At 44.4% G+C, this 12,147-nt stretch overlaps 1 protein-coding gene across 2 annotated transcripts in view; it reads right to left on the bottom strand.

Moving 5' to 3' along the window:
- The window catches only part of JAZF1 (JAZF zinc finger 1), a 315,518-nt gene extending 314,925 nt beyond the window's left edge, over positions 1–593 (bottom strand). For both annotated transcript variants that reach the window (XM_081800347.1, XM_081800348.1), the window contains exon 1: positions 245–593. In XM_081800347.1, the coding sequence (XP_081656473.1) occupies positions 245–359 (115 nt within the window). In that variant the 5' untranslated portion in view covers positions 360–593. The remainder of the gene's footprint in view (positions 1–244) is intronic.
- Between the last annotated feature and the right edge of the window lie 11,554 nt (positions 594–12,147).

Genomic DNA, 12,147 nt, shown 5'->3' with positions numbered 1-12,147 from the left:
GCCCCGCCGCCCGCCAGCCCCGGCACCTCGGGGCGCCCGCCCCCTCCCCCACCCCGGCCCGCTCCCCGCCCCCCAGGCACCTCGCGCCTCCGCATCCCGTCACCCCCACGCCCCGGGCTTGCACACACCCTCCCGCCCCGCCGCCGCCTGCCTCCCTCCCGGCCACCCCTGGCCATTCTGGGGTTCTCGCCTGGGCAGGAGTTTCCGCGCGCCCGGCACCCCCGCCCACCCCCGGGCCATTTACCGATGTGGTTGTCCTCGATGTGCTCGATGAGGTCGGCCAGGGTGGGGAAGTGGAGTCCGCAGCCCCCGAATCGGCAGGTATTGGAGAAGAAGGAGGCGGCGGCGATGCCTGTCATGGTGCTACATCGAGAGCCCCCCTGGTGTCGGCTCTGCGAGCGCCGGGCCGGCGGGCGGAGGGAGGGAGGGAGGGAGGGAGGCAGGGTGGGGTGAGGAGAGGAGGGGCTGGGGGAGGGGGAGAGAGGCGGGGTGAGGGGAGCGGAGAGAACGGGACGGAGGGAGAGGGGGCTAGAGCGATGAAGGAGAGCGAGGAGAGACCGGGAGGCAGAGGGGAGGCGGTGGCGGCGGCGGCGGCGGCGTCGGGAGCGGCGGGGGGAGGGTGGGGGTGGGGGGTGAGGCCGCCGCAGCTGGGAGGAGGGACCAGGGCGCGCGGCAACAGCTGTGCGGCCCCAACCTCGGCTCCTGGACCGAGGCCTCACCTGCGAGCTCCTGCCACCAACTTTATCTCTGTCGTCGGCCTGCCCTTCACAGTTGGTAATACATGCAGTCTGTTTGGAGCTTCCCTGGTTATGTATATTACCTTCTTGATATATACACATATATTAATTACAAATGCATCCCGCGATGAGAACTCAGGGAGTTACCCAGGCCCCACTCAGGGGCATTTGTTTGCACTTGGCCACCTGTCTAGGTGTGACACTGACATTCACAGGGGACCCAGGAAAGGTAATTGTGTGCACCTTACTCTTTAAACCCTTTTTTTTTTTTTAAGTCATTTCCTCTGGAGGTTTGTACTAATTGATTTTAATGAAATTTTCCTCTAGGCCAAAAGAAAATCTTAGCTTTATTTAAATTTCAAAATAGATTTCTTGATTGTCAAGTGCATTTGCCGTGTTTTACATATGTACCACGTTTGTTATACTCCCTGCTCCTTTTGGGAAAACAAAAACTAAAATGATTTCATTTCCCCAAATTACAGCACCCCACTGCCCTATCTCAGGTCTGGGAATTGACTCATCCGTCTCTCTGGGAGCAAGATTATCAGCAGAAAGGACAGTGCATTGGTTAAGGCTAGAAGGAGTAAAAACAAGGTCAAGGGACATATTTACTCTTCATTTAAAAGAGAAAAGACTCCTACAATCAATCTTGATTACACATTTTAAACCATAATGTTGACCAGTTAAACGCTTAAGTTGAATTTGGTAGTATTTTGCTAAGAATCGGTTACTTTCTGGTCCCCACCCCCAACCCCAGCTGCACTCATATTTTTTTTTAAGATTTTATTTATTTGATAGAGAGCACAAACAGGGGGGGAGTGGCAAGCAGGGGGGAGCGGCAGGCAGAGGGAGAGGGAGAAGCAGGCTCCCCACTGAGCAGGTAGCCCAACTTGGAACTTTGGGATCAGGACCTGAGCAGAAGGCAGAGGCTTAACCGACTGAGCCACCCAGGCGCCCCACACTCATATTTTTACCTGCAAAGTGTGCAATCTCTGATAGCACTTTTCCAGGTGCCTAAGAAACAAAGCACATTATCGGCAGTTTATGATCCAACAGTGCATTTTTTAATTAATACAGGTATACTGAATTTAGCACTTTTCCTTGGGACAAATTTCACTTACCCCAGGTGCAGATACATACAAAAATAGTATTCCCCTCTCCATCAACTATATTCATCCCCCATGTTGTTACTAAGATTGTTAATATTTTTCATTTGCATTTTTAGAGTGAAGGCACCACAAAAGTTTTATAATCTGACAGAGATTGGGGATGCTTAGTTCCCTCAACCGTGGCATTTCCCCTTCTTCTCTCCATTTCTTCTTGCCCTGCTCACAAGGAGACAGACTTGTGTTGAGATGAGAGTTGGGTTGGATGAGGCTGGGGCAGTTGTGTCATTGAAGTTCAGTTTGGTGCCAGGAATGGTTTCCTGGGCCCATTTGTGGGTGGGGGCAGGGCCTGGGTGGGCCTGATTATGAGCCAGCGACCCGGTTGGCTGGAGACTGGAGCCAGGGCCAGACAAGGGTCTAAAGAGCAGGAGTTAGAATCCTAGAATTTTGGCAGCTGGGCAGTGCATTCAGCTGCCCAGTCTGGGAAGGCCTTCAGCTGAGAGCAGGCAGAATATCTGGCAGCCACACACTACCCCAAATAACAGGACAGGGCAATGCAATGCAAAAGCTTCAGCCCCAAACTGGTGCCCAAACAGTTTCCCCCTAGAGATAAGCATTAGGCACCACTGCCATGCAGTATCTAGGAATTATCAAGAGCTTTGGAGAAGCAGCAACTCTGTCCTCTGGAGAAAAAACTGTCTACATGGAATTATTAACTCCAGGCAAGAGACTCAGAGACGGAAAGTGCCAGAAATGTGCAGGTAAGAGACAAGGAAGTAAGGGGACTGGGTTTCACTCGTGCACATGAGTGCACAAGTGATACGCCAAACTTAATAAATAGAGCTTTTTAATGAAATAAGCCAGAATAACATAAATCAAATTTTTAATTTTTAAGATTTAAATTTTTTTACTTTTTTACCTTTAAGATTTAATTTTTTTTTTACCTTTACCTTACCTTTTTACCTTTACCTTAATATTTTGTAAGGACTCATTTTATTTTCCACTCTAATTCTTATATGAACTGAAGCTCTGCCTATGTGACATTCTGTTCTTTTTTTTTTAATCTGCACACTCTAGGCATTTCTGGCCTGTATATTAGATACATAATCATGGTCTGTTAGATTTGGGAAGATACTCTGGCTGTAGGAGCCACTGATATTGTAGATGTGGTAAATAAATTGAGGCCAGGGTATAGAGTGTGTTCTCCCCAGGCCCACACAGCCAGGTTCCTCTCTGTAGTCATAGTGCCTTCAGTCAGGCATCAGTAGACAATAAAAGAACAAAGGTATAGTAACCACAGGCAAATTTCTAAAAAATTACGGTAGCTTGCTTACCATCCTGTTCTTACATTTAAAAGTATTTGTTTTAGGGGTGCCTGGCTGGCTTAATTGGTAGAGCATGTGACTCTTGATCTCGGGGTTGTGAGTTCAAGCCCCACATTGGGCCTAGAGCTTACTTAAAAAAAATTTTTTTTTAATTTTTAAAAATAAAAGTCTTTTTTAAGGGTGTCCCTTCAGATAGTGTCAACACTAGGCTATAAAAATATAGAAAATAAATATTTCAGCCTATTATGTCCAAGAGAAAATGATGGCTGATATACCCCTACATTTACAAAAACATTTGTCTGCCTGATTTGGGTAGTAAAAATATTTCAAAGGAAAGGGACAGTGAGAGAACTGAGGAGTCAGAAGGATAGGATAATGGCTATAGCCAGAAGCGTTCCCTGGGTTTAAGACCCTTTTCTTGCAAACCATTTGCCTTTCCCCAGAGTACTATGCCTCCCGATGTGTAGACCCAGACAAAGTATGGACATAGTGGCCCCATAGCTTGGTACTTAGCATTACAAATGATTTGGGATCCAGTAGCAATCTCCCAAAATCCAGCATGGCTATTGACCACGGGCTGGTGCAGCTGCCAGCCAAGTGTGAATCCATTGGTCTAATGGAGCCAATCGAAGCCACCAGAGGATTTGGCTTCATGTAATTGGCCTTCACCTACAGGACTTGGTTAATTTAGGGATATTCTGATAAAACCTTGCACTTCCTGTGCCCAGCATGGACATCTGTTAGCACTACAAGAGGATGTATATGAACATTGGATTCTGTTTTGGTTTTTGTTTGTTTTGTTTTTTTAATATTTTTATTTAAATTCAATTTAGGTAACATATACTGTATTTTTAGTTTCAGGGATAGAATTTAGTGATTCATCAGTTGCATATAACACCCAGTGCTCATTACATCAAGTGCCCTTCTTGATGTCCATCACCCAATTACCCCTCCCCCCACCCACCTCCCCTCCAGCAACCCTCAGCTTGTTTCCTACAGTTTAGAGTACAAAATGGTTTGCCTCCCTCTCTGTTTTCATCTTATTTTATTTTCCTTCCCTTCCCCAATGTTCATCTGGTTTTTTTCCCTTAAATTCCTGGAATCTGTTTTGAGTTTAACTCTCCACACTGCCTTCAATTCTAGCTTTCTCAGGTTTTCTGGGCCAGGTCCCTCTTAAGTTGCCTTTCAGGTTTACTGGATATAATAAGCAGGCTTGTAGTAAGTGCCGTGAAGCATTCCTTTGACCACCACCACTACATAGACTGAGCAGATCAGGAACCCAGTCTTCTGCTCATGCCATTCTATGGCCACTTATAAGAATGGCAGCTCTTGGGGCACCTGGCTGGCTCAGTTGATGGAGCATGCGACCCTTGATCTCGGGGTTGTGAATTGAAGCCCCACGTTGGATGTAGACATTACTTAAAAATAAAATCTCAGGGCGCCTGGGTGGCTCAGTTGGTTAAGTGTCTGCCTTCAGCTCAGGTCATGATCCCAGGGTCCTGGGATCGAGACCCGCCTTGGGCTCCCTGCTCAATGGGAAGCCTGCTTCTCCCTCGCCCACTCCCCATGCTTGTGCCCTCCCTCCCCCTCTCTCTCATTCTGTCAAATAAATAAATAAAATCTTTTATAAAAAATAAAATAAAATCTTAAAAAAAAAAGAATGACAGCTCTTGAAGACACAGGCTGCCACTTCTGCCAACAGCAACCTTTGTCCTGACAGGGTATTTTCTTTAGGCTTCACCTTCTTCCAAGGAAGATGATATCTATTCCAGATTTTCTTATTTAGTATTTATGCAACCAAATCTTCAAGTTTTTTTGTATTGATTTTACTCCAGCTCAGAAATGAATCAGCTTTTTCTGCTCTTTGGTGATTAACTCTCATTTTGGTCCCCAGTCTCATTCTGCCTAGATTTAAGTGTTGGCCTTAGAATGAGTAGTAGGGGTTCTCTAGTTGGATGCCACCAGTGACCAGTCCTCATGGTTGTTGTTCCTTAGCCCTCTACCTGGCTGCTTCCACCTCACTATGTACATAGTTACGGCATTTCCATTTCCAGCTCCTTGCAGGATTTCTCCAGAACTAAATTAATGAAACATTCAACCAATGGCTGGAGTTCTAATTGAGCATCCTGGGTTTACTCCTGTACTGCAGTCTGCCCTGCCACCCGGATGATAGCTCCAAATCCAAATCTGATGGGATTTGGCCACCTAGCACGAGCTTTCAATATGGCCATAAGAGCAGCCAGCCAATCACGATTTCATTCGTTCCTTCACCATATTTTGATTGGACATCTATGCACGTTCCTGCTACACAACCCCAGAAGGCATTATTTATATAGGCACTGCATGGACCGTGACCCCAGAATTTGTACATCCGCGTAGGCTGATCCACTGGGCAAGATACGAGGGATACAATTTGAATAAAACAAGTACAGTCTCTCTAATGAGGGAACACCAAATGCTTTGCAAGGTCCTCCTGAACCGGTTCTTAGTGCCTGCCGTGTCGGCTCAGTGCACTCTACGTACTGCCCTCTTTGCTCAGGTGTCTGCCATTTCCCTTCTTTCCAACTTGGGCTCACTCAGGTGATCCCTCTTGTTGCTGTTGACTGTAATCAGTCACTAAGGCACCACTGCTTGAGAAAAGACTGCACAGCCTTTTGGCCCAGGCATGTGTCCTTAGGCATTATTGATGCTCACCCAACAATGCCCAGTGTTGAAGATTTTCTATCCCTTCCAAGCTGCTAGCATATTTTTTGTCCTAGCTTTTTGAGGTTTTGTCAGCTCCCACTTGGCAATCCTTCTCTAGGACTCAAACAAGTATCAAGGGAGACTGGGCTAGAGGATCAAGTTGGAAACACTGCTCCATGATCTCCCCTTCCCGCTAGAATCCCTCAGCACCAAGCTTCACCATCAGAATAGCTTTCTACTCAATGATCTTCATAACTGGATCTCTGCAGAATGCAGTACGTATACTGGCAGTTCAAAACAAACCAAATTATCTTAGTTTTCAAAATGCACTCATTGTCCACCACGGGCCCCCTTGCCTTTACACGTGTTTGTATAGCCTGCTGGAAACATTCTCCCCACTTCCACTCTCTCCCCACCAAATACACTTCAGCAGCTCAGCCTGTCGTCTTCTGCAGGAAGCCTTCCCAGCATCCTGCCTCCTCTTTCATCCCAGCTAAGCTACATGCTTATCTATGCTTCAGCCAGGCTCCCTCTGCATTAGATTTCTGACTATTAGCTTACTGGTCTTTCTTCTCTAGACCAGTGGTTCCCAAACCTTTTTAATCAAGAACTCCATCAATAAAAAATTTAAACCTTGATCCCATAAATATTTGTATTTTTATTTATAAATTATATACAGGCACTCCTATTCAAATATAGTATGTCTATTATAAAATAAATCAGACACTTTAAGAAGATAACTTAAAAAAAAGAAAAAAAAACCAAATGGAAGGCCTAATATCTTCATTCCACACCCCAGAGTATGTCTGGCTCCCACCATGGAATGAATGCATTCTACCTTGGAGGCCACAAGTCCTAGTCTCCTTGAGAAAGGGCACTATCTTTCATCCTGCCTGCATGTAGTGTTCAGTACAAGCTGTATGGGGGTATAGCTCAGTACTGTGATAAGGCAGTGCACTAAGATTTCAGTTTTCAGTGCTAAAGCAATTTCTAACAATGTGTTACTGTTCTTCTCTTATGTAGCATCAGGAAAAGATAGTGTTCAATCATCTCTCGGCCTGGATAGATTACAACCATTATACTTTCCCATGATTGTGGCCCAACCTTTGATGAGACCTTTTTTTAGGTCTAGCGAAGTGTCACTGCCCTGTGCCCCTAACAGGCACTTATGAAATGCTTGTCTCATTGGTTTTGATGGCCCTGGTTTCCTAGTCACTGCTGATGCAGACAAAGCCATTCGACTGGACAGAGATAAGCAGGGAGGCATTGAGCCATGACACGAGATCTGACATTAGCTCTCCTTTCATTTGACTGACTAGGACACCTTTCCCATTCACAGATGTTCAAGTTCATTATGATGATTATTTTAAATAATAATTACTCCCATTCATTGAGTGCCTACTGTTGTGTCAGGCATTGGACTAGATATCTTAACAGGACAGTTTTTAAACTCTATATTATGCCCAAATTATGGATAAAAAAAATAAGACCCAGGGAAATAAGGTAACTTATTGAGGCCCATAAAGATAATAAGTGCTGAATTAAAATTTGAACTCAAGTCTGTCTGACTCCAGAGTCCTTGCTCTTTTTTTAAAAAAGATTTTATTTATTTATTTATTTATTTGAGAGAGAGTGGGTGAGCAAGAGTGAGCATGAGTGGGGGGAGGAGAAGAGGGAGAGGAAGAAGCAGACTCCCCGCTGAGCAGGGACCCCGATGTGGGGCTCAATCCCCGGACTCTGGGATCATGACCTGAACCAAAGGCAGATGCTTAACCACCCGGGTGCCCCCTGAGTCCTTGCTCTTAACATAATATCATATCTGGATTCCGGTGTTTTGGATCATTTTCCTTCTCTCCCCTTGAATCTGAAGAAGTTGGCCTCTTGGCCACAAGCAGGACCATGCTCATATCCATCACAGACATTAAGATTGAGGGGCAGGGATTTCAAGCTATATTACAAAGCTGTAGTCATCAAGACGGTATGGTACTGGCACAAAAACAGACACATAGACCAATGGAACAGAATAGAGACCCCAGAAATGGACCCACAACTCTATGGTCAACTAATCTTCAACAAAGCAGGAAAGAATATCCAATGGAAAAAAGACAGTCTCTTCAACAAATGGTGTTGGGAAGACTGGACTGCATCAAGCAGAAGAATGAAACTGGATCACTTTCCTACATCATACACAAAAATAAATTTAAAATGGATGAAAGACCTAAATGTGAGATAAGAAACCATCAAAATCCTAGAGGAGAACACAGGCAGAAGCCTCTTTGACCTCAGCTGCAGCAACTTCTTATTAGACCTGTCACTGGAGGCAAGGGAAACAAAAGCAAAAATGAACTATTGGGACTTCATCAAGATAAAAAGCTACTACACAGCAAAGGAAACAGTCAACAAAACGAAAAGGCAGCCTATGGAATGGGAGAAGATATTTGCAAATAACATATCTGATAAAAGGCTAGTATCCCAAATCTATAAAGAACTTATCAAACTCAACACCCAAAAAAACAAATAATCCAGTTAAGAAATGGACCGAAGACATGAATAACACTTTTCCAAAGAAGACATCCAGATGGCTGACAGACACATGAAAAGATGCTCAACATCCCTCATCATCAGGGAAATACAAATCAAAACCATGATGAGATACCACCTCACACCTGTCAGAATGGCTAAAATCAACAACCCAAGAAACAACAGGTGTTGGTGAGGATGCAGAGAAAGGGGAATCTTCTTGCACTGTTGGTGGGAATGCAAACTGGTACAGCCACTCTAAGAACAGTTTGGAAGGTCCTCAAAAAGTTAAAAATATAACTACCCTATCCAGCAATTGCACTACTAGGTATTTACCCAAAGGATACAAAAATACAGATTCAAAGGGGTATGTGCATCCTGATGTTTATAGCAGCATTATCAACAATAGCCAAACTATGGGGAGAGCCCAAATGTCCGTAATCTGATGAATGGATAAAGAAGATGTGGGGTATATAGCTATATATATACACAATGGAATATTACTCAGCCACCAAAATGAATGAAATCTTGCCATTTGCAATGACGTGGCTGGAGCTAGTGTATTATGTTAAGTGAAATAAGTCAGTCAGAGAAAGACAAATACCATATGATCTCACTTGTATGTGGAATTTAAGAAAGAAAACAGATGAGCATAGGGGAAGGAGGAAAAGGAATAAGGAGAGAGGGGAACAAGCCATAACAGACTCTTTACAATAGAGAACCAACTGAGGGTTGATGGAGGGAGGTGGGTGGGGGATGGGATAGATGGTTGATGGGTATTAAAGAGGGCACTTGTGATGAGCACTGGGTGTTGTATACAAGTGATGAACCACTGAATTCTACTCTAGAAACCAATATTGCCCTGTATGTTCACTAACTAAAATTTAAATAAATTTTTAAAAAAAGATTGAGGTGCAAAATTGTCCCACTTCGCCAAATGCATGTAGGAGAGGGCACTGAGGGTTGGGATGGGATATTGATGATGGAGAGGCCTTGGGGCCTCCACCAGGTATTGACACTCTTGGCTTGTCTTTTCCCTTTCCTTCTCCTTTGGAATGTCCTTTTATTCCTGTTCCCTAATATCTTATTTTAAAATTGAACTCAACATGGGGCACCTGGGTGGCTCAGTCAGTTAAGCATCCGACTCTTGATTTTGGCCCAGGTCGTGATCTCAGGGTTGTGAGATCGAGCCCCACATGGGCTCTGTACTGCTGAGCATGGAGTCTGCTTAAGATTCTCTTTCTCCCTCTCCCCCTGCTCCCCCTTCCCCTCTCTAAAAAAAATAAATAAATAAAATTTAAAAATAAAATAAAATTGAACTTAATAGAGAAGTAAGTCTTTGAAAGGGTACCCTTGTTTTGCTCTTTGGCTGGTTCCTGACTTACCCTTCATTGTGTACCTTTGCACTGCTGATTTTGAGGTGGAGCAGAGAACATAGGCATTACCTATCACGTGGAAAGGTGACTCTGTTTGCTTTTGTAGTGCTCTTTGTCTCTGTCCCCTGTCTGTGTAATGACTCTAACCATGTTGCTTCAGCCAACTGTTTGGCATAATCATATTTTCTGTTGCAGTTCTAATTCCTGGAGCCACAGAACAAATAGCCCTGCTGAACACTATCTCAAAGGGCTCTGCAACTCAGGCCCTTCTTTTCTGGGGTTGGACCCATGTGGTGGCTACTTTTGCCTTTCAGAAAACAGACCCAGATTCCAAGGGTACCTCCAGGAAGGCCTTCTCCCCTTGGTTTTATAACTAAATTAACTTTCCATAATTTTCATCTCATTTTGCTTTTGCTGACATAAAAGATTCTTTCTTCTCAATAGTACCCGAACTATTTCATGACTTTTTATTTATCTTAGAGGTCTCAAACTCAGAAGCCTTAAGGACCAGGCAGGGGAAGCAATGAGAGAAGACAGCAGGGTGTGAGTGCACATGTATATATTTTGTGAATGGTGGAGACTGGGATGAACTGGAGAGCACTGGTCTCCTAAGACACTGGAAGGCAAGCAAGTCCCATCTGCAGGCCACCTCTGAGCCACTATTTGGCAATCTCTGTTTTTCCTTCCATGCCACAGTGCAAAAATTAGATTACTTTTACTGTCACAATAGCCCAAGAGTATTGGGAGTAATTATTTCTAAATTTCTCACCACTGTGAGATTACATGCTATCTAATTCTTGGTGCAAATAATTCAGAAAGGACCCTTTGCACCTTAAACAGATCTCCAAGGTGATGTCAGAGCTGCCCAGGTAATGGTCATATCAGAGGGAAGAATAGTTGCTAAGGGCTTTCTCCAGGCTCCAACACTTCTTGGTTCTCAGTTTTCCTCTCGTATTTCCATTGCAGATCAGAGCCTTAAGATAATTAATTTTCAACAAGCTGAGTATGTGAGTCCTCCAAATTTATCTAATGAGTGCTGTATATAAAGATAATATTTTACAGTGCCTGACCAGTCTCTAGCTATACTTTAAAAATAACCACCGGGGTGGGGTGGGGGCACAGACACCTAGGTGGCTCAGTTGGTTGGGCCTCTGCTGCTTGGTTTCGGCTTAAGTCATGGTCTCCAGGTCCTGGGATAGAGCCCCATGTTGGGCTCTGAGCTCAGGGCGGAGTCTGCTTGTCCCTCGCCCTCTGCTCCTCCCCCCACTCGCTTGCGCTCTCTCTCAAATAAATAAATAAAATCTTTTTAAAAAAATAAAAATTAAGAAAATAAACGATGGGGTATCTGCCTGGCTCAATCGGTAAAGCATGCAACCCTTGATCTCCGGGCTGTGAGTTTGAGCCCTATGTTGGGCACAGAGTTTACTTAAAAAAAAAAAAAAACCAATAAAAATAAATAATAAAACTCTTCAGTTGGTAGGTTTGGTCTTTCCAGTCTGTGATTTGTCCTCACCTCTGGGTCTGCAGTTCAAAGGCACATTGCCTTGAAGGCATTAGTTCTCTTTAACAATGTATAATCTAACATTTTAGATTACGGTTAATCTTTGGTGTCAGAGCCAATTCATGATTCCAATTTCTTTCTCTTTACTCTCTCTCCCACACCCCCACTCACACCTCCTCCCCAATCCCGTGCACCCCTCACCTTTTTCCACCTGCTCCCCTCAGCACCCCCATTCCCCATTCTTTTTTAGGATGGATCCTTGAATGGGGCTTGGGCATGGAAAGTGTTTGGTATTGTGTTTGAAAACGTTGCACCAGAGAAAATGAGAAAGAAACACAGGAAGAAGGAAATTGGGAAAGAAAAAAAGGGGGGGCAGAAGCAAATGTTGAAAAGAGCTTTCTGTCTTGTTGCTCAGGTTCACTCCAAGTCCTACAGCACAGACACCCCCCACTCAGTCTCCCATCCCTCTGATCCACAATCAAATTTGCATCTTTCTTATCTTTCTTACTCTGTTCTCTGGTCCAAAAGACTAATTAGAGGAAAAGTTCAGCATCAAAAAGACCTAGATTCCAATGGTAGCTCTGTCACTTACAAGCCCTTGACCTTGGCTAAGTTGCTTCAATCTGTCTGAGATTTCCTTATCTACAAGCTGGATGTAACAGCACAGTATCCTACCAGTCCCCGAAGATGGAATGAGATGCCACATGTGAAAACTGTAGTATGCTGATCAAAGATGAGGCATTATTATTATTATCCCTGAATCCAGTGCTGCAGATGCTATGGCGTGTGGTCATCTTTTCACCAAATGTCCTTAGATCTCTTGGAGAAGGGAGTGGGTGTTACAGTCTGGAACAACAGTGAGACAGAACTTTATGTTTTAGGAGGGAAGCTGGCATT

This window comes from Leptonychotes weddellii, chromosome 12, assembly GCF_054177405.1.
Source record: "Leptonychotes weddellii isolate Sample4059 chromosome 12, ASM5417740v2, whole genome shotgun sequence".
Lineage (NCBI taxonomy): Eukaryota > Metazoa > Chordata > Mammalia > Carnivora > Phocidae > Leptonychotes > Leptonychotes weddellii.
The sequence above is the reverse complement of the archived record's forward strand: the minus strand, read 5'-3'. Positions and strand labels throughout refer to the sequence as shown.